The sequence below is a fragment of the Quercus suber genome, unplaced genomic scaffold (assembly GCF_002906115.3).
Source record: "Quercus suber isolate HL8 unplaced genomic scaffold, Cork oak 2.0 scaffold_149, whole genome shotgun sequence".
Taxonomy (NCBI): Eukaryota; Viridiplantae; Streptophyta; class Magnoliopsida; order Fagales; family Fagaceae; genus Quercus; species Quercus suber.
Genome location: NW_027069610.1, coordinates 251,682 through 274,063, shown reverse-complemented (window position 1 = coordinate 274,063; position 22,382 = coordinate 251,682). Strand labels below are relative to the sequence as shown.

The window sequence follows — 22,382 nt, the reverse complement described above, 5'->3', positions numbered from 1 at the left end:
TAATCATAGAAAACTCACTTATAATGTCTTCATTTGTTTTCTTACTAGTTATCGATTAAATCTGCCTAATAGGAATTCCTATATTTTATAATACTTAACCATTGTTTTCTAAAAGCAACAACATAACCTATATAAGGATCATATCGTATTTTGCCTTTGTGTCAATAAAAACTACACGGGAAAAAAATTAAACGTTGTTGTAGAACGCCCAATAGCAATAATTACACGAGCCCAGTGAATAAGGTTTATTAGGTTATTTGAATTGAATATCAATTCCATATTCAAGTGGGTTAAAATTTTCATTTAACCAAAAGGCAAGCTGAAGCTATAAAGATAATAAGTGAAAATTTTCACCTTATTTACAGTAGTCTACTATGACACAATATGGACGACAAGGAATAGCGTTTTGAGATAGCAACTAAAAGAATTTTCTTTTAGATTCTATACTTTTAATTTTACATGTTAAAAATGTATGTAGTGGAGTGTTTGATACATGTTTTTAAATAATAATTTCAGTTTTTAAATAACATTACATGTATTTCTATAAATATTTTCAAATAACAATTTTTAATTCTATATACCAAACACTATCTTCTTGGGAATTCACACATGGAGATAATCCAAGAAAGAGCTAATGAGGTTACCCATCCCCCTTATGTGAAGGTTGACTTTGATGTTGGTGTAAAACAGTAAAAGAGAAGAAAGCAGGCATAGTCGCTGTGGGAAGAAACTACACAAAAGCGATGATTTTTGTGTAAACAAAGCTAATAAAAAAGAACAACATCCCATTGAGAATTGAAGACTAGTAGCCGTGTCAAAATCAGTAAAGATAATACAAAATTTTGATGTGGGAAGGAATTGCATTAAACAAACGTGATTCTCACATTACAAAACCCCTCAACCCCGTGACATTGGACCATTGAGTAACCAATTGGTATCCTAAAATCCTTTTTAAGATGACTTGATAATTACATTAAGAAAAAAAAAAAAAAGAAGAGGTTTTGTAGTACATGATATTGCAAATTAAGCCCTTTTTTGTAATCTTATAGGAATGATCTCAATCTTTTTTATCATAAAATCTTTGTTTTTGTTTTCATTAATCATTGTAGTGTCTTTTGTGTGGCTGAGAAATTAAGAATTACTATAGTCTTTTTGCATCTTAACAAAACTTCAAATCTAACAAATAAGTTACTACTATGATCACACTCAGATAAAATTTAATATTCATATTGAAATGTATTGCTTGTAGCGAGTGTTTATTAAAGAATTCAGAAAAATATATGAGTATCTATTCATTTATTTCCTGCACAAACTATGAATATGATTTGACATGGCAATAAAGAGTGAATGGTAAAAAGGTGTTGTCTTTTGCTCTTTAGTGTTGAGCGTTTACTAGCTCACAGTGACAGCATGCATGCTAAGTAAGGAGTAAATGAGAGACAATCATTTCGTGCAGGTATGATTATACTGCTGCTCGGTTCTGATAACATTTACATTTACTTGCATAAATACAGGTAGCGCAGATCTAGAGGTTGTGGAACTTCTATTTGCCTGGTCAATTGGTCTATCCGATTTTGAGTGGTGTCTAATAAAATAACAATAAATTTATAAATATGAAATTCCGTATCTAACAATTGGCCTATTAGCTCAGCTGGTTAGAGCGTCGTGCTAATAACGCGAAGGTCGCAGGTTCGAGACCTGCATGGGCCATTTTTTTGGGTTTTTCTTTTGAAATTTTTTCTCTACGGCCTATGTGCTATGTTTGCTCTCTTTTCCTTCTATTGGGCTTTTTTTTTCCTCTGCGGCCCATGTTCGAATTGTTGGACTACGAGTATTCTACCGTTCGTTTGATCTCAGAGTTTTCTTTTTTTTTTGCTAGTCGATCTCGGAGTTTTCTTAATCTCAACAATGTTATTATTATTTATCTTTCAAGAATAATAACAGTTCACGTCAAAATTAGGTTTCCACTTGGGGCATAATGGAAAAATAACCAAAACTTTCTCTGGTTTCCCTTTAAAACAAATTAATGATTCATTCATAAAACAAACCATAGAAGGGCGTGTAGTACTCAAAACCTTGAGGGGGTTCTAAGTTTTACAAGGAAACCACAGAGGGTTTTGTGCATTTTTCCCGAGATAAACAGTTCATTATTTTCTATGTTTTGAAGAAAATGTTGTCACAGAGCAAAATGCAGAGAGTAAAGTATCAATACATATACAACAAGCCAAAAAACCCAATGGTCTCGTTTATTACATAGCTATTATACTATATGAATGCCATACTAACTAAACCAAATGAATCCAGCAAAACATCGTTAACTCAGGACCCTCATATGTCCAACAGCTTCCATCTTATAAATGTGAAAGCAATTTAAGATATCCAACCACAAAGATGAAAATGATTGGCATGACTATTAAGGAAAGACAGCAATGAGAATGTACATATGTATCTACATGGGAGTCAGCGGGTAAACCCTAAAGATCACAAGTAATCCTTCGGAAGCTCCCAATCATCCTCAGTTTCCCTATTCTTTGGTTGGAATCTCTGGCTACCGTAACTTCTTCTTACACTCTGACCATATTCAGACCTAGCAGGTCTTTCAAAGTCTGGATATTCTCCAAGCTCATCTACTGAAGTCCCCACATTTTGGGTGCCCAAAAAACCCTGCTAAGAGTAAATAGAGGGCTTAGTACTTGGATTTTAAACTTCAGGGAAAATGTGATAATTGACTAGGAGTGATCAAATATTTGTCAAAGTCAGCTTCTTTCACTTGGGAGAGCTCCATGGGTGACCTTAAATCCCATTTAGCTCACAATGTCTGATCAGGTTAGTGTCATAATATGAGGCTGGAAAGGTTCACTTCATGGATCTCCCAACCAGCTCACAGAAACAAGACATTATTCTCTCTGAACTACCAAATGGCAAAAGACAAAACACATTTATAAAAAAAATTAAGAGACTACTGCATGCATCTATTATATGCATGCCATAAAAGTGCTTATAATCATATTTATATAGAAGCACAGGCAAGGAGTCTATTTGTGTGCCTTATGCATGCCTCTTTACCTGTGCATATATATGCATCATGTATATACAAACATCAATAAGATGGCATAAATTTAGTAGAAGGTAGAATTTTATCAGCATCCAAATATCTGGTTACAAATAAAGCATACCACAGAGCAAAAGCAAGATGGGCGGTTTCATTATGCATGGAAAAATACCTTTGTTAGTCTCTGTATGCGTGAGGCTGCAGCTTCATGCACGACAACTGCATCAGGTATAACTTCCAGCACATCCTCCACAAAGAGAGCATAGGTGCTAACCTGAAATTACTAGCAAATTTCATTTACATTTCACAAAGAACACCTTTTCAAACAAAAGGTATATTGTCAATATATCACACATCGAACCAGATAATTGACTACAAAACATGCAATCACAGAAACTTTCAAGAAGGTGAAAAGTAATTTGCATGCAGTCTGCACTCAAATCTTTGACATTTGCCTTTTTAGTGCACCTACCAAACTTGATGGAATAATGGAGATTCCGAAAGAGTCAAGCTCCAGTGATTCAATGGCCCCTGAATTAATGTTAAAACTATACCCCCGCACCTAGAAATGTAGCATGTAAAATATTAGGTGATTGTAGAATAGCTAATAATAATACAAAGGTAGGTGCAAACAAAATTGACTCACCTTCCCGATATTCCGACGAGCTGGTGTTACGACTTTGTATCCTACCTAACAAACATCACAAGTTAAAATCTAAAAAAATGAGATGTTTCTATAAAATATTCTGAAGAAGGTAACACCGATCCACTACCTACTGCTAATCCCACAAATTGGGGCTTTACAAGAGGCCATATGGGTGTATGGTCCTAACCTTCAGCATTATGAAAACAACTCGAGATCCAAATCCAATGAACATAATAAAAGTACAAAAGTGAGGGGAGGATCCAAGAGCACGTCTTTCTTCCAATCAACTTCCCATGACACTTGATTGCCCGAATTCATTCTTCAGATAAAATTAAGCATAAATTAAATAGACTCATTTCCACAAGGATGGAAAACTAAATTAGTTGATGAACTAATTACCATAAGACAAACAGAATGAGTCTATTGCACCACAATATCTAAAAGGAGAGCTCCATGTTTAAGCCATGTCTGATACCTTAAATTATGAAATTCCTGTAGAGGCTCCACCTGCTATTATAACTTCTGATTTGACTTAGGCACTAGCCACTATTGAGTTTTTCCAAGCCATCTGGGTGCAGCTCATAAATTTCCTTGTACTAATACAAATATTGCTTGCAATCTAAGGATGATGGAATTCTTTACTTCTTTAATTTTATTTATCTACTTATTTATTTTGGCTAGGATTACAATTGACCATGTGTTTGTTGGACAAAGCCCTCTACTGCTTAGCCATAATTATTAATGCCCTGATTATTTCTTATGCACAGCCTACCAGACGATGAATCCCCCGTCCACCCAGCCACCAAAGAAAAGGAAAAACAAAGTGTGTACAATCATAAATAATTATAGGTTCATTTTAATAAGTGTTATAAGTAAGAGCAGAAACAATGGAACATACCAAGGTTTCCAGTCCAACCATTTTAAACTCATTCTCCATAACACTCTCATCCTGGATGAGAACAACATCACCAACCTGCAAAGAATAACAGATTGAATAACCTACAGAGTGACCAAAAATGTCTATAATAACAATCAAGACAGATAACCATATAAGGGCCACTGTTTTCCCTTGCCTTGCCCGTGCGTTGCATTGCGTTTCGTGACGATTAATCAAACTCACTATCATCTAGGAGTCACTAGTCAGACAACCAGACCAGTTGATCATACGGATCAATGTATAAGTTGTCACTTTCCTTTTACGCTGTATTCACGACATTGGTCATTTCCCAAAACACCCTCTAAACGCAGCACAGTAACATGTTACTTTATTTACTATGTTGCAGTTGAAAAAGTCTCTGTTGTGTTGTGTTTGTGTCTTTGTGTTCTAAAATGCTCGCTGATCCAGATCCTTTTCTTATAGCCGTCGATTTTTTTTTGCATGAAAAGATCAGATGGAGCCAGATCATGCCGTTGAGGATGTGAAGAAAGTGAGGACCTAGCCTATTTTGGAGTCTTTCTAGCTTTATTTACATGTGAGCCATCCTAGGACTACGGCATTTTACACCATTGTTGCTAAGGAATGGACACGTAGACCCGTATAGTCCCACATTTTTTAATTTTTTTTTAAGTTAAAAAAAAGTTTAAGTGAGAGAGGCTATTTAGCAAAGAAGTCTTTATATTGAACTTATAAATCACTTTACTATGGAGGACGGTTGTCAATAAGACTCGATCTTAGACTTTTTGGTCGAAGCGTTCAAGTTTTACCAACTAAATCAATTTCGTTGTCTCTTTTTTTAATAATTCACAATTTAACATATGACAAATTATGACAAAAATAAATTCAATTAATATGTGCCCTAATCATCTATTTTCAAATAAATTTTATAAAAAACTGTCAAAAATGTGATAATTTTTTATTTTTTATAAAAGATTTTTTAAAATAAAGTACTATATTAGGAAAATCCCTTTACATATACTAAAGAAGAAAATTTGCAGCTTTTGTGGTTGCAGATTTTGCTGGGCTGTTTACTCAAACTCAAACACAGAGAATCCTCTACTCTCTCCTGAAAAAGTACGTGTTCTGCATGATTTTTCAAGTTTCAAGTTCCTGTCGTTTTAATTGGACCACAAATTGTTGGCTTGCCCGACATGCCGACATGTCCTAATGGCCTTATCTTATATGATGGATTGAAGAAAAAAAAAATAGTAAAACAGTTTTTTTTTTCTTTTTCTTTTTTCAATTCTCAAAAAATGAAAAAAGTTTTTTTTTCCCACGTGATTTCTACTATTATCTCTCTTCCGTCTCATATTTTTTCACGACCGTTAAATATTCTTGGTTCACATCGTGAGCAGGAGATAACTTTTTTTCATTTTGTTCCTCCCAAATGTTTCATGTGATTCATTACATTTCTTTTGCTGAACCAAAAAAATTATTATTATTATTATTATATAAAAGTGTCTCACAACCCACTAAAAAGTCTTTTAAGGAGTCCTTAGAGTATTTGTAGCAAATTTTCTAAATTTTTATATTGTCTGGTGAATGAATAGTTATATTTATCTTTTATCTACCTACTTTTTCAAATATATTTTTTAACAAATTTTTTATTTTTTCTCTATTTTATTTAAATATTAGTTGATATAATAGTGTGAGAGAAAAAAGAAATCAAGAAGAAAGAGAAAGAATTGGTATAATAGTAATTGTTGTAATTTTTTAATAAAAAAATTTAATTGCTAATATACAGTAGCAAAAAATAATTTGTGATTTAAAGAAATCATCAGAGAACATTTTTTTTTTGTTTCATTCTCTATTTTAGAGATTATTTTGTTTTTACATGTGCTGTTGGAGATGCTCTTAACACTGGGCCCGTTTGGTTATAGAGTTCAAAAATTGTTGTTTAAAAAGATGTGAAAATTGTTGTTTAAAAAGTGTTGTTAAAAAACATGTTTTTAATGTTTATAAAACAAAAATTTGAAACTTTTAGGAAAAATAAAACTACAATTCATTGTTCATACTTCCTAAATCAAGAACTTTAAAGCAATTTGCCAAACACTCAAACCACTCAAAAAGCTCTTTAGATAGAACTCTATATTGCAAAGGCTCTACTACTAAGAACATGTTTGGTAGTGTTAAGATTCTTAGAGATCTTTGTAAAATTTGTAAAACATTTGGCAAATTCAATAAGAGCTTTAAGGGGACCCTTTAGAGCTTTAAGGTAATAAAAGTTGAATTCTAGAGCTTTTTTTGGGGGGGGGGGGGGGGGGGGGGGGGGTTTTGTGGTGGGNTATATATGTGAAACTCTTTCGTAAATACTTGGACTTTGACCCTTGCCCTCGTACCTCACAAGTACTTATACTTTTTGTGAAATGACCGTTTCACCAAGAAAAATTTTAATACCATTTCCATGAGAAATATAAAAGTTGTTGCAAAAGTCAATTACTTTTTTATTTTCCAATCAAAAATTTCTGAAAATAATTAATTAACAAATACTCTTAGAACATTACTTAACATTTCTATATATTACTTAACATTTCTATATATATATATATATATAATATAAAAGCAACAATAATGCATTGAGTAAGTGAAAGGGCGGTGGCCCATGTTCAAATCAGCCATGATTCGATATACTTTCCCGTTAATGCTTTACTTCTAAAGTTCTACTTTATACGGGCACTAAAACTTTATAGTTAAATTATACTTCTTATAACAACGCCAGAAAAATTAAAAGTGACAAATTTGTTGTTGCAAGTACTTTAAATCTTATTCTAAAATTTTAATTTACAGACTTTTGTAAATTCAATGAACCACCCGTCAATTGTCAAGGTAAATCCAACACCATATATTTCATATATATATATATATATAGAAAGATGAACAAATAAAGTATATCGAATCATGGCTGATTTGAACCAGATTATTATAATTCTAATTATGGAAATCTCATACGTATACACAAAACCCTCGTGAAACTAGTGTGGAATTAATTTAAGCCTGATGGCTATAATGGGTCCAAAGAGTAGTGATTTAAGCTTCATGGACTAGTATCACCATAAGCTATAGCTTGCCTATCACAATGTATCACAGGAAAATTAGAAAGATGAATGATTGAAGCAAAGCTTAAACTTATGTGAGATAGTAAAGGTATATCTCAACTAAGACTATTAGTTGTGAATTTTATTTAGTTCAACTAATAAAATTTATTTTTGTCAAATAAAATATATAAGTTTTGAACCTTATTTACATTATTAAAAAAAAAAAAAAATTCAATTAGTGTTTCGAACCATTGGTATGAATGTATGATGACAAAAAGCCGTGGTTATCGAGTAGACTTTTGTATACTGCAATTCTATGGTACGCGTCCAAAAACAAAAACAAAAACAAAAACAAAAAAACCAGAAAAACAAAAAACAAAAAAGACAAAAACAAAAGACTCTTTCTTGGCCATGCGTTCATCATTTCGATTTCAAATGGCCTACTCTTATCATCATTGTATGCAATGCAACAGTCCTTGCGACTTTGTAGCACCACTTTTTGAAAAGCAGGGTTGAAATTTAGCCAAGAGGAGCGCCGAATGGTCTCAAAATTGGAGCTCAATCTATTACAAAATAGTGACAATACAAGCTGATAAACAATGAAATATTATATTCTTACTTTTTTTTTCTTTCTAAAGTTTCTTCAAATTCTACAACGAGGGAAATGATCATTTTCCAAGTAAAAGTGAACAGTAAAAGAAATCATTAAAAAAATTAATAATAAAAAAAAACAGAGAAACTTTCATTTCTCTGTTATAATTGCCGACGAAGCTGAACCTGGACTCTGTATTATGCTTTCATCGCCAAATTCTGATTCCTCTCTATCCTCCACAGTCATTTCCTGGACAATTAATTAAATTTTACAAAAAATATCAATCAGTTTAAACTTTATACAATAACAAATCTTCAAGATTAAAATTCAATCCGAATTAGTTCTTAAGGTTTGACTATTATCAATTTAATCCCCCACTTTGTCAAAACGAGTAAATGTGGTATTATGTTCAAATCAATTAACAAATGAAGCCATTTAAACATTTTTTTAAAAAAGTTTATTAAATAAACAATACTTGTCAATGCAGCCATTTAAACATTAAATTTTGACAAATTTACTGATGAATTATATTTTATTTTATATTCTTTATACTTGTAAAATTGTCAAAAAATCAAAAAAATTAATAATTATGTCATTAATTAATTATTAAAATTGTAAACTAAAATTATGTATAAAAAATAAGTTTATAAATTATATAGTAAATAAAATTCAATTAATACAAAATTTAATATATGTGTTAAAGACTGTAAAAAACATGAAATTCAACAATTAAAATTTTAAAATACGTAACAATATTAATTTATTTTAAAGGAATTTATAATTTTATAGCTTTAGGCCATTAAGTACACATTTCATTAATGTTTTGAGTTAAAATTTTAATATAACAAATAAAAAAAATAGTCAATTTTAAAATTGAATTTGGCATGAAAAACCAAAAAAAAAAACATACCGAATTTGGAGGTGATTGCCTTTCACTACTCTTCTTTACTTGTTCCTTCTCTCTTAGAGATCGAATCGTAGAAACTCTCTGAAAACAAAATATCTCAAAAATTAAACGAATTCAAAAAAAAAAAAAAAAAAACAAACAAACAAAAACAAAGAAATCAAAATTTGAATATTGAGTGACTCTCAGCATCTTCTCCGTTCTCTCTCTGTCCGACCTCAGCCTCTCCATCTTCTTCCTGATCGCGCTCAGCTCCTCCGCCAGCGACGCGTCCAGAGATTCGATCTGAGTCGGACGGTGGAGGGTGTTCTCTTTGTTTGACTGGTCGGCGATGCAGATCTCGATCTGAGTTTGCTTTGCTGGCTTGGTGTGTGAAGAGGAGTCGGTGACATGGTTCGCCTGAGAGTTCAGCGGCTGGAGAGGTGTTCTGCCGGACTTTGGCCGGAGTTTATGGTCTCCGGTGACTGGGAACCGAGGCGTTGGCATTGGTGAACGGTGAATGAATGTGTGAGGTTTGTTTGTGGTTTGTGTGTTTCTTTGGGAGATGTGAGTGTGAACGTGAGATTATTAAAAGAGGGGATAAGATTTGAATTTGAAAGTAGGAGGCGCTAATCTAACGGCTACTTAATCATTTTCAAAAGGTTGAGATTTGGATGGACAGTGACCAGAGTTAAATAAATAAATAATTCTCTTAACACCTACCAGTCTCTACTCTCTACGCTCCGGATCTATGATTAATTGATGATTAGTTTGTTGATTAACACTATGAAGCCACCCTTTTAGAGAAGTCTTGTGGATCCCACTTTAGATTTATACTAACAGATTTTCAACACAATGGATTCAAGTTGTCTGGATTTCCAGGCCGGTTCCTCAAAAAAAAAAATAAATAAATAAAGACTCATTTTTTTCAAGAAAAAAAAAAAATCAAGTTCATTATCAAACTAAATTATTGGTTTTTTTTTTTTTTTTTATTGAAAATTGTTTAAACATATTCTCAAATTACTTGATTTTTTTTTTCCCTACTGAACTCAATAACATAAGCTTATAACCAAATTGGGGCATTAAAGTAGTTGAATGTATGTTGAGATTGACTATACAAGATGTGGTTAGGGAGTTAATTTGTCCACCATGAAATCAATATTTAGCATGCCCCATGCCCTTGGGATTTAAAAAATAAAATAAAAAATCTTCATTCTATTTAATTTATTACATTTTTCTTTAATTTTTTTCTATGAAACATTTTTTTTTAATTAATCATTGATGCAAAGCTATAATAATCATAAAATACTCACTTATAATGTCTTCATTTGTTTTCATACTAGTTATCGGTTTAATATGCCTAAGAGGAATTCCTCTATATATTCTAAGACTTAACCATTGTTTTCTTTACTCCCAAAAAAAAAAAAAATATTGTTTTCTAAAAGCAACAACATAACTTATATAGGGACCATATCATATGTTCTCTTTTTGTCAATAAAAAATTAAAAACTACATGGAAAAAAAAAATTAAACATTGTTGTAGAACGCCCAATAACAATAATTACACGAGCTCAATCACTAGGGCTTATTAGGTTATTTGAATTGAATATCAATTCTATATTCGAGTGGGTTAAAATTTCCATTTAATTAGAAGGCAAGCTGAAGCTATAAAGATAATAAGTGAAAATTCTCACCTTATTCACAGTAGTCTACTATGACACAATATGGACGACAAGGAATAGTGTTTTGAGATAGCAACTAAAAGAATTGTCTTTAAGATCCTATGCTTTTAATTTCACATGTTAAAATGTATGCAGTGGGGTGTTTGGTACATGTTTTCAAACAACAATTTTCAGTTTTTAAATAACATTATACGTATTTTCATACACTTTTTCACCCACACATAAACATTAATTTTCAGTTTTTAAGTGCATATACCAAACATTATCTTCTAGGGAATTCACACATGGAGATAATCCAAGAAAGAGCTAATGAGGTCCCCTATCCCCCCTATTTGAAGGTTGACTTTGATGTTGGTGTAAAACAGTAAAAGAGAAGAAAGCATGCATAATAGCTGTGGGAAGAAACTACACAAAAGCGATGATTTTTGTGTAACCAAAGCTAATAAAAAAGAACAACATCCCATTGAGAATTGAAGACTAGTAGCCGTGTCAAAATCAGTAAAGATAATACAAAATTTTGATGTGGGAAGGAATTGCATTAAACAAACGTGATTCTCACATTACAAAACCCCTCAACCCCGTGACATTGGACCATTGAGCAACCAATTGGTATCCTAAAATCCTTTTTAAGATGACTTGATAATTACACTAAGAAAAAAAAAAGGTTTTGTAGTACATGATATTGCAAATTAAGCCCTTTTTTGTAATCTTATAGGAATGATCTCAATCTTTTTTATCGTAAAACTTTTGTTTTTGCTTTCATTAATAATTATAGTGTCCCTCGTGTGGCTGAGAAGTTAATAATTATTATAGTCTTTTTGCATCCTAACAAAATTCTAAATCTAACAAATAAGGTTCTACTATTATCACACTAAGATAAAATTTAACATTCATATTGGAATGTATTGCTTGTAATGAGTGTTTATGAAAGAATTCAGAAAAATATATGAGTATCGATTCATTTATTTCCTGCACAAACTATGAATATGATTTGACATGGCAATAAAGAGTGAGTGGTAAAAAGGTGTCGTCTTTTACTCTTTAGTGTTGAGCGTTTACTAGCTCACAGTGACAGCGTGCATGCTAAGTAAGGAGTAAATGCGAGACAATCATTTCGTGCAGGTATGATTATACTGCTGCTCGGTTCTGATAACATTTACATTTACTTGCATAAATACAGATAGCGCAGATCTAGAGGTTGTGGAACTTCTATTTGCCTGGTCAATTGGTCTATCCGATTTTGAGTGGTGTCTAATAAAATAACAATAAATTTATAAATATGAAATTCCCTCTCCGACAATTGGCCTATTAGCTCAGCTGGTTAGAGCGTCGTGCTAATAACGCGAAGGTCGCAGGTTCGAAACCTGCATCGGCCATTTTTTTGGGTTTTTTTTTTTTTTTTTTTTTTGAAAATTTTTCTCTACGGCCTATGTATTCGAAACCTGCATCGGCCATTTTTTTGGGTTTTTTTTTTTTTTTTTTTTTTGAAAATTTTTCTCTACGGCCTATGTGCTATGTTTGCTCTCTTTTCCTTCTATTGGGCTTTTTTTTCCTCTGCGGCCCATGTTCGAATTGTTGGACTTCGAGTATTCCACGGTTCGTTTGATCTCAGAGTTTTCTTTTTTTGCTAGTCGATCTCAGAGTTTTCTTAATCTCATCAATGTTATTATCATTTATCTTTCAAGAATAATAACAGTTCACGTCAAAATTAGGTTTCCACTTGGGGCATAATGGAAAAATAACCAAAACTTTCTCTGGTTTCCCTTTAAAACAAATTAATGATTCGTTCATAAAACAAACCATAGAAGGGCGTGTAGTACTCAAAACCTTGAGGGGGTTCTAAGTTTTACAAGGAAACCACAGAGGGTTTTGTGCATTTTTCCCAAGATAAACAGTTCATTATTTTCTATGTTTTGAAGAAAATGTTGTCATAGAGCAAAATGCAGAGAGTAAAGTATCAATACATATACAACAAGCCAAAAAACCCAATGGTCTCGTTTATTACATAGCTATTATACTATGTGAATGCTATACTAACTAAACCAAATGAATCCAGCAAAACATCGTTAACTCAGGACCCTCATATGTCCAACAGCTTCCATCTTATAAATGTGAAAGCAATTTAAGATATCCAACCACAAAGATGAAAATGATTGGCATGACTATTAAGGAAAGACAGCAATGAGAATGTACATATGTATCTACATGGGAGTCAGCGGGTAAACCCTAAAGATCACAAGTAATCCTTCGGAAGCTCCCAATCATCCTCAGTTTCCCTATTCTTTGGTTGGAATCTCTGGCTACCGTAACTTCTTCTTACACTCTGACCATATTCAGACCTAGCAGGTCTTTCAAAGTCTGGATATTCTCCAAGCTCATCTACTGAAGTCCCCACATTTTGGGTGCCCAAAAAACCCTGCTAAGAGTAAATAGAGGGCTTAGTACTTGGATTTTAAACTTCAAGGAAAATGTGATAATTGACTAGGAGTGATCAAATATTTGTCAAAGTCAGCTTCTTTCACTTGGGAGAGCTCCATGGGAGACCTTAAATCCCATTTAGCTCACAATGTCTGATCAGGTTAGTGTCATAATATGAGGCTGGAAAGGTTCACTTCATGGATCTCCCAACCAGCTCACAGAAACAAGACATTATTCTCTCTGAACTACCAAATGGCAAAAGACAAAACACATTTATAAAAAAAATTAAGAGACAACTGCATGCATCTATTATATGCATGCCATAAAAGTGCTTATAATCATATTTATATAGAAGCACAGGCAAGGAGTCTATTTGTGTGCCTTATGCATGCCACTTTACCTGTGCATATATATGCATCATGTATATACAAACATCAATAAGATGGCATAAATTTAGTAGAAGGAAGAATTTTATCAGCATCCAAATATCTGGTTACAAATAAAGCATACCACAGAGCAAAAGCAAGATGGGCGGTTTCATTATGCATGGAAAAATACCTTTGTTAGTCTCTGTATGCGTGAGGCTGCAGCTTCATGCACGACAACTGCATCAGGTATAACTTCCAGCACATCCTCCACAAAGAGAGCATAGGTGCTAACCTGAAATTACTAGCAAATTTCATTTACATTTCACAAAGAACACCTTTTCAAACAAAAGGTATATTGTCAATATATCACACATAGAACCAGATAATTGACTACAAAACATGCAATCACAGAAACTTTCAAGAAGGTGAAAAGTAATTTGCATGCAGTCTGCACTCAAATCTTTGACATTTGCCTTTTTAGTGCACCTACCAAACTTGATGGAATAATGGAGATTCCGAAAGAGTCAAGCTCCAGTGATTCAATGGCCCCTGAATTAATGTTAAAACTATACCCCCGCACCTAGAAATGTAGCATGTAAAATATTAGGTGATTGTAGAATAGCTAATAATAATACAAAGGTAGGTGCAAACAAAATTGACTCACCTTCCCGATATTCCGACGAGCTGGTGTTACGACTTTGTATCCTACCTAACAAACATCACAAGTTAAAATCTAAAAAAATGATATGTTTCTATAAAATATTCTGAAGAAGGTAACACCAATCCACTACCTACTGCTAATCCCACAAATTGGGGCTTTACAAGAGGCCATATGGGTGTATGGTCCTAACCTTCAGCATTATGAAAACAACTCGAGATCCAAATCCAATGAACATAATAAAAGTACAAAAGTGAGGGGAGGATCCAAGAGCATGTCTTTCTTCCAATCAACTTCCCATGACACTTGATTGCCCGAATTCATTCTTCAGATAAAATTAAGCATAAATTAAAGGGTAAAATATCATTTTCGTCCCTAAACTATCACAAAAGTTCGTTTTTCGTCCCTAAACTTTCAAAAGTTCTATTTTCGTCCCTAAACTATCACAAAAGTTCGTTTTTCGTCTTTAAACTTTCAAAAGTTCTATTTTCGTCTCTAAATTTTCAAAAGTTCTGACGGAGTGCTGACGTGGTTTGACAGAGTGCTGATGTGGGAGTGATGAAAATCAATACGTTTGGAAAAGTTTAGGGACGAAAAACGAACTTTTGTGATAGTTTAGGGACGAAAATAGAACTTTTGAAAGTTTAGGGATGAAAAACGAACTTTTGTCATAGTTTAGGGACGAAAATGATATTTTACCCTAAATTAAATAGACTCATTTCCACAAGGATGGAAAACTAAATTAGTTGATGAACTAATTACCATAAGACAAACAGAATGAATCTATTGCACCACAATATCTAAAAGGAGAGCTCCATGTTTAAGCCATGTCTGATACCTTAAATTATGAAATTCCTGTAGAGGCTCCACCTGCTATTATAACTTCTGATTTGACTTAGGCACTAGCCAGTATTGAGTTTTTCCAAGCCATCTGGGTGCAGCTCATAAATTTCCTTGTACTAATACAAATATTGCTTGCAATCTAAGGATGATGGCATTCTTTACTTCTTTAATTTTATTTATCTACTTATTTATTTTGGCTATGATTACAATTGACCATGTGTTTGTTGGACAAAGTCCTCTACTGCTTAGCCATAATGATTAATGCCCTGATTATTTCTTATGCACAGCCTACCAGATGATGAATCCCCCGTCCACCCAGCCACCAAAGAAAAGGAAAAACAAAGAGTGTACAATCATAAATAATTATAGGTTCACTTTAATAAGTGTTATAAGTAAGAGCAGAAACAATGGAACATACCAAGGTTTCCAGTCCAACCATTTTAAACTCATTCTCCATAACACTCTCATCCTGGATGAGAACAACATCACCAACCTGCAAAGAATAACAGATTGAATAACCTACAGAGTGACCAAAAATGTCTATAATAACAATCAAGACAGATACATGAAATGATGGTTTGCAGATCTAAAAGGCATTAAGTTCCTTCAAATTAAAGTCAAATAGATCCATCAATTTCCTGGAAACTACATAACTTAAGTGTGGTAAAAAAAATGCTTCACATGTTCACATTAGAATGCTGGCATAAGAACTAACAGGATGGCAAACATATGCCAAGGGTGATATGCAGAAACTGAATGTGAAATGGGTTACATAAAATGACCAAGGACAGGACAAGATTTTTAACAAAATGAAGGTCCAATAGCAACCCACATATGTTCATCATCATCCCCTCCAAATCAGCATGTTCTTCCATATAACAAGAAAATGGCACCTATGCCATCAAAATGAAGAATATCTGTAACAAACAGACACAACTTGCATGCATATTAGTCTAACACCTAGAAGATACCCAAAATGATAAATCCCAACCTTTGATCCTAACCTCCTAGAATAGTTGGAACATTTCCAAATTACACTGTATCTTTCTAAAGGTTTGTGAACTACACTTCTACTTGTGATGTAACCCTCATATGTGTATAGCTATGAAGAGAGAGATAGAGTGCACAAAACAATCCCAATAAATATATTAACAATTTATTTATTTTAAAAACTACCTGGCTGACATCCTCAAGAAGAAACCTTTCTGATTCCCCTGAAAGCAAGTTTGGCCTCACTTCTACAAACAAAACCACCCACTGGAAAAACAAAATATTCAATATAAAAATAAATAAATAATAGTTCCAGTAACAATTAGCAGAGAACTTACATAAACATAACTAACATGTGAAGCACAAAGAAATTTTATTTTATTGTTGAAAGTCAATTATATTTTTATTGGTCAGTTAGATATTTACCTTAGGTCTTATTAATTAATTAGGTTATTTTATAAATTTTCTAGAGTCAAATTATTTTTGTAATTCAATAATTGAGATTTCCCAAGTCAATTAGAATTAAAATTAGGATTTCACAAGTCAACTAAAATCAGGGTTAAGCCATTGAGTATACAAGCACAGTATTGTATCCTATAGAGACAGTTAAACAGTTTGATTGATTAGTAAAAGTTCTCTTGGGATTTTTGCAATGGCCAAGTAATAACTCCAGCAAACCCTTGTAGCGGTCTCCTAGGTTTACCTTCTCTTACTTGGTGTTCACTCCAAGCAAGTCAAGGTGCCAACACTGAAGTTCTCTTTTATTTTATGTTCTTTCAATTTTGTTGTTGGATACGTTTTGGTTTTATCTCACTTTTTTGTTTTGATAATTCGATAGTTACAATGGGGAGGGGTATTTGAACCATGACGACTCTGTTGGAAATATTAGAGGTTTTATTTTGCAATTAATAACACACTAGAATGCAAACATGTGTTAGAATTAATTTTAGCGTAGTATCAGAGTAGGAGAACCTAAGTTTGACTGTTATCTCCACTCTACCTCTAATTTTAAATGTTAAAAATTCCACTTGTTGCGGTCCTATTTATTAATAAGGAGTTTAGGCCCACAGGAGGGAAGTATAAAAATTATGGTTAAATGATTAAATTCACCGTAACATGCACTCACAAAACTTGAACAATGAAAAGTTTCTAGCAATTCATAGCAACTAAATGAAAAGCTGGCAATGGCATTAAGCTATAAGGTTGTTGACCACTCACAAAATTTCTAGCAGTTCATAGATTTATGAATATAAGTTGGTGATGACTCATGATGAAGAAGTTGAAGTTGAACAGTATAAGAGCTTACATATGTGGTGTCCACCCAAAGCTGAGAGACAAAGCCCAAGCAAAGAGCACTTCGAATGCTGATCACTTGCTTCGCCAGAAAACTCGACCTCCGCACCACTTGTTTCCTTTTCCTCAATCCCACTCTTTCTTCAGTCTCTCCAACTTCAACCAAATCCCTCTCTTCCAACATTTCTTCGCTCCTCTTATCTCTCTTCGATTCACCAAAATCCAAACCAGACGATGCCGTTTCATCGCGCTTTGTACCAATTCCGTTTCCCTCTTTCTCTTTGAGCTCGAACTCGTTCTCTTCCTTAAACGCTAATTCGCCTTGAGCTCCACTTGGGTTGAGAGGAACTCTGGAATTCCGAACACGAGTGGAGTTTCGGGTGTGAATGAATGGAACTGGTCTGTTTTGTGGTGTCCAAGTGGGTTTGGGTTTGGTTAGAATGAAATTGCAGCGATGTTTGGTGAGAGAGACAAATAGAGGGGCTGAGGGAAGAAGACAGTCACACATGGTGGAGGTCGAAACCTAGGATTTTACTTACGACGAGTGACTCATTCGTTTAAACCATGAAGATTGAGCTCAGCTGTTAAGGAATTACAGTTATCGGAGCTCACACGTCTATGATCTATGAACTAGAACGATGTTATGGTCTAACATCCAACCATTGGGCCATGGACAATGCCCATTGGGCCTTTAGCGGCTATTTTAATAGGCTTTTAAAAAAAATGGTAAATGGGCGTTTAAATGGGCTATCATGGACTTTTAATAGAACTTTAACCCAAAAAAAAAAAAAAAAAACTCGAACTCGTTCTCTTCCTTAAACGCTAATTCGCCTTGAGCTCCACTTGGGTTGAGAGGAACTCTGGAATTCCGAACACGAGTGGAGTTTCGGGTGTGAATGAATGGAACTGGTCTGTTTTGTGGTGTCCAAGTGGGTTTGGGTTTGGTTAGAATGAAACTGCAGCGATGTTTGGTGAGAGAGATGGATAGAGGGACTGAGGGAAGAAGACAGTCACACATGGTGGAGGTCGAAACCTAGGATTTTACTTACGACGAGTGACTCATTCGTTTAAACCATGAAGATTGAGCTCAGCTGTTAAGGAATTACAGTTATCGGAGCTCACACATCTATGATCTATGAACTAGAACGATGTTATGGTCTAACATACAACCATTGGGCCATGGGCAATGCCCATTGGGCCTTTAATGGCTATTTTAATAGGCTTTTAAAAAAAAATGGTAAATAGGCGTTTAAATGGGCTATCATGGACTTTTAATAGAACTTTAACCCCCCAAAAAAAATTATAAACCTTTGTTCGGCTTTTATGAGCCTTAAATGGGCTTATAATTTTTTTTAGTAAACAATAATATTTATTAGAATATACACAAAAATAATAATAATAATATTTTAAATCGGGTTTTTTATGAGCCCTTTATTAATGTTCTAATAAATGGCTCATAAAAATTATAACTATATTATATGTCATAAAACACAAATTATCAAATATTAAAGATACTTAAAAAAAAAAGGTTGATTAACTTTCATTGATTGGAATTAAAAAGCATATTGGCATATTATTCATTATTCATAGTAGGATGCGAATGGTTGAAATTTGACCACATGTCCAATGTCCCACGGATCAACATAGGTGGGGGGCTTGTATTGTTTTGGAAGGATTCAATGAATTTGCGGGTGGAACCATCCTCAAAAAATCATATTGATTGTATTGTAGGAGGAGGTACTGAGGGAGATTGAAGATTCACAAGTGTAGACACCCCATTTTACAACTTGCATTTAACCAACTAGTAGATTTTCAGATTTGTGATACAAAACAAATCTTGATGCTCTAACAATCATAATGGTATGTCATGGGTTTTGATCGGACCACTTGATCAAAAGTTATCATATAAACAATTTTCAATGATCATGACTCACCTACACAATGGGCTCAATTACGTCCTATTTTAAACACTTAATTTTGATTGGTTCTCATAAGAATTAATTTAAAATTAATTAAGTGTGATTTTTTATTGGATTTCATTTTATTTCATTATTTTTTAAGAAATAATAAAAAAATGTTTTCCTTTATGGCATCTTATTTGCTCTTTTGAAAAAAAAAAAAAAAATTGGAGATAGAAAAAGATACGATCCATGAAAAAAAGAAAAAAGAAAAAAAGAAAAATGCTCCAAAAAACGTCTTTATCTTCATCAGCAACTTGAATATCATTTTTGGCCTGAAAAACGTTGAAATTTGGTGTAGGGTCCAGATTTGTAGCCCAAGTCCAAAAGATTTGGAGTAGGAGTCCAATAAGCCCAATACAATGAATTTGTAGAGAGTGGGTAAAAGAGTTGAGCTGGTTGTGAATGAAACAACGTTCAACAGGGATTTTATTGATCAATCAGTGTAAGAACAGACTTGAAACTTAAATGAATTTAAGTCCGAAGAGACAAACTTTTGTACATATCACTCTTAGAGTTATCCTCGACTTTTTTCTCCCCCCATCTGTAAGAGGTCCCTTACATTTATATAGTGTTCTTTTAGACTATCTTAATCATCCACTTGTCTTCATCTAAATGTTCACTTGAGTACCCGTCCCATCATGCAATTTTGTCGGTTCTCCATGAGTGGCGGTAGTTGAGATTATACTGTTTAGAGGTCTTCTCCACATTAATGCGGTAAGAAAAGTTGCTGCAGTGCATTTAATGCAGTGGTAGTAGTTTTTCCTTTAGATATTTCTCTGTTTTTATCATCTCCATGCATGCCTGAAGTTTATCCTTATCATTGGAATCGCTAGGAAGGTTATTCGAACCTCTCAGGTACTGACTTAACTAAGATTCTTTATATCTGAGAATAACACACTCTTCGGACAACACACTCTTCAGACTACTGATGCTCTCTTCGAACTATGTTCTTCAATCATTTCCAGGCATATCTCCCTCACCTGGGGCCTTTCTCAATTGTCTATTTCTCTTTGGATAAACTTTTAGTCTTCAAATAGGGCCCTGGGGCCCAATACATAAATTTGGGCTTTTATCCCCATATTTGGTTTTCTCTATTTCTAGAAAAGTTGTAGAGAATTTAATTTCTTTTAAAAAAACACCAATCCCGAATCAATTGGAATTTTCAGTAGAAAGTTATGGCTAAAATAAAAATAGGTGTAGAAGATAACACAAATTCAGCATCATCTTCAATTTTCTTTCAAAATTTCAAATGGGGATCAACATCAAATCTGTTCAAACTTATCTAATAGGCTTATTCCTTCCCTTAGCTTTAGAAGATTTTTTTTTTTTTTTTTTTTTTAATAAATAAATTGGATAGAGAAACAGATACATCCTGTGAAAAATTTCAAAAAAAATAGAAAAATGCTCAAAAAATGTTACTATTTTTAGCAGCAATTTAAATCGCATTTTTGGCCTGGAAAACGTTGAAATTTGGTTTTCTCTATTTCTAGAAAAGTTGTAGAGAATTGAATTTTAGAATTTTTAGTAGAAACTTAGAGCCAAAATACAAAACAGGTGCAACATCATCTTCAACTTCCTTTCANAATAAATATTGGATAGAGAAACAGATACATCCTGTGAAAATTTCAAAAAAAAAATAGAAATGCTCAAAAATGTTACTATTTTTAGCAGCAATTTAAATCGCATTTTTGGCCTGGAAAACGTTGAAATTTGGTTTTCTCTATTTCTAGAAAAGTTGTAGAGAATTGAATTTTAGAATTTTTAGTAGAAACTTAGAGCCAAAATACAATGATCAAATATGCTTAAATGTTTTTTTTTTTTTTTTTTTTTTTTCTCTTTGCAATTATGTTGATGACAAATAACATGATAACTTTGTTTTTTCTTCACGTGCTTAGATGAACATGTCTAGGCTAGGAATTCTTTGTTTACATTGATTTCTTGGATGAACATGCCATCACCTTCATGCTTTCTTTACATTAAAATTGTTATCTAACAAATTTCACTTTTTGTTTCTCTTTATGTCAAATTCCCCTAACATATATTTGTTTACAATTCTTGCAAATTCCCCTTAACCTAGGAGACCGGTTTTACCGGGCGAGATGGGTGCTTAATCCCTTCACATCTTGTAAATTAGCCTCCGAATCAAGATCAAGGGTTCTAGACTATTCTCTTATATATGCAATTTTACATTTTTTAGAACGTAACTAGGAAATAAAGCAATGTAATTTACTTTTCTTAGATTGTATCTAGGACAAAAAAGCATTGTAAATTTTTGTTACAAAATTGATGTAAATTGTCATATACATTAATATAACATAAACATTTTTTATATTGAAATTTTTCTTACTTTTCCATTTAAATTAAATAAGTGGTGACTCCAAGTAAAATCCTCAATCTAGGGGGGGAGTACATTTTACAGTGAATTCAACATTTTGAGCATCACGATCCCATCCATTCACGCGGGTTAGGCCCAGGCTGAGAAAAAATTGGCGGGCCGAGGTTGCAGTTGCTCACAATAGGTTTTTATGGCGAGCCTATGACACACAAATGCTATGAATTGTGGGAACTACTTCAGCAATTACATTCATAGTTCAACCTTCCTTGGCTATGTGCTAGGGACTTCAATGAAATTGTGAAGGGGGTAGAGAAGCAAGGAGGTTCAAATCGAAGTTATGCTCAAATGCAATTGTTTAGGAATACCATGGATGTGTGTGAATTCATAGATATGGGGTTCAAAGGCAATCCATTTACATGGAAAAAATATTTCAGAGATGGGCAAACATTGTGGGAAAGGCTTGATAGAGGTTTAGCGAATAATGAGTAGCTATTGAGGTTTGGCATAACAACAGTGCATCATTTAACTTGTAGTACATCTGATCATTGCCCTTTACTTATTGTACCCGAAATGGTGGAATCAACCAATCCCGAAAAGCCTTTTCATTTTGAAGAGATGTGGTTGGTTAAGAAGGGGTGTTCGGACACAGTGAAACAAGAATGGAGTAAGTAAGGTAGCAAGAACATTGC

The 22,382-nt window shown here is 33.4% G+C and overlaps 2 protein-coding genes, 1 long non-coding RNA gene and 2 other non-coding genes across 5 annotated transcripts; 2 read left to right on the top strand and 3 right to left on the bottom strand.

Annotated features, from left to right (window-relative positions):
• Positions 1 to 1,636: 1,636 nt before the first annotated feature.
• Positions 1,637 to 1,710, top strand: TRNAI-AAU (transfer RNA isoleucine (anticodon AAU)). Its single transcript has one exon. It is a non-coding gene; the product is annotated as a tRNA-Ile (tRNA).
• Positions 1,711 to 2,189: 479 nt separating this feature from the next.
• Positions 2,190 to 4,789, bottom strand: LOC112004700 (uncharacterized). The gene is made up of 6 exons (XM_065777128.1): positions 4,745 to 4,789; positions 4,597 to 4,671; positions 3,699 to 3,743; positions 3,525 to 3,614; positions 3,225 to 3,326; positions 2,190 to 2,664 (listed from the first exon to the last, which is right to left on the bottom strand). The coding sequence occupies exons 1-6, from the start codon at positions 4,787 to 4,789 to the stop codon at positions 2,482 to 2,484; spliced, it is 540 nt and encodes a 179-aa protein (XP_065633200.1). The 3' UTR covers positions 2,190 to 2,481.
• Positions 4,790 to 8,210: 3,421 nt separating this feature from the next.
• LOC136069053 (uncharacterized) lies at positions 8,211 to 9,257 on the bottom strand. Its single transcript, XR_010630346.1, has 2 exons — positions 9,173 to 9,257; positions 8,211 to 8,511 (listed from the first exon to the last, which is right to left on the bottom strand). It is a non-coding gene; the product is annotated as an uncharacterized LOC136069053 (long non-coding RNA).
• A 2,872-nt stretch (positions 9,258 to 12,129) lies between these two features.
• TRNAI-AAU (transfer RNA isoleucine (anticodon AAU)) lies at positions 12,130 to 12,203 on the top strand. The gene has a single exon. It is a non-coding gene; the product is annotated as a tRNA-Ile (tRNA).
• Positions 12,204 to 12,768: 565 nt separating this feature from the next.
• On the bottom strand, positions 12,769 to 18,015 carry LOC112034736 (uncharacterized). The gene is made up of 7 exons (XM_024067549.2): positions 17,411 to 18,015; positions 16,291 to 16,371; positions 15,533 to 15,607; positions 14,278 to 14,322; positions 14,104 to 14,193; positions 13,804 to 13,905; positions 12,769 to 13,243 (listed from the first exon to the last, which is right to left on the bottom strand). The coding sequence occupies exons 1-7, from the start codon at positions 17,903 to 17,905 to the stop codon at positions 13,061 to 13,063; spliced, it is 1,071 nt and encodes a 356-aa protein (XP_023923317.2). The 5' UTR covers positions 17,906 to 18,015; the 3' UTR covers positions 12,769 to 13,060.
• Positions 18,016 to 22,382: the final 4,367 nt, after the last annotated feature.

Bases quoted from the DNA above. Each gene is read 5' to 3' on its own strand.
- LOC112004700 (XM_065777128.1), bottom strand. From the start codon at position 4,789: ATGCAACGCACGGGCAAGGCAAGGGAAAACAGTGGCCCTTATATG. The intron at 3,615-3,698 runs GTGAGTCAATTT...CTACATTTCTAG, and splicing joins CTCGTCGGAATATCGGGAAG to GTGCGGGGGTATAGTTTTAA. The intron at 2,665-3,224 runs GTATTTTTCCAT...TACTCTTAGCAG, and splicing joins GCATACAGAGACTAACAAAG to GGTTTTTTGGGCACCCAAAA.
- LOC112034736 (XM_024067549.2), bottom strand. From the start codon at position 17,905: ATGTGTGACTGTCTTCTTCCCTCAGCCCCTCTATTTGTCTCTCTCACC. The intron at 14,323-15,532 runs GTATGTTCCATT...GATGTTTGTTAG, and splicing joins TGGTTGGACTGGAAACCTTG to GTAGGATACAAAGTCGTAAC. The intron at 13,244-13,803 runs GTATTTTTCCAT...TACTCTTAGCAG, and splicing joins GCATACAGAGACTAACAAAG to GGTTTTTTGGGCACCCAAAA.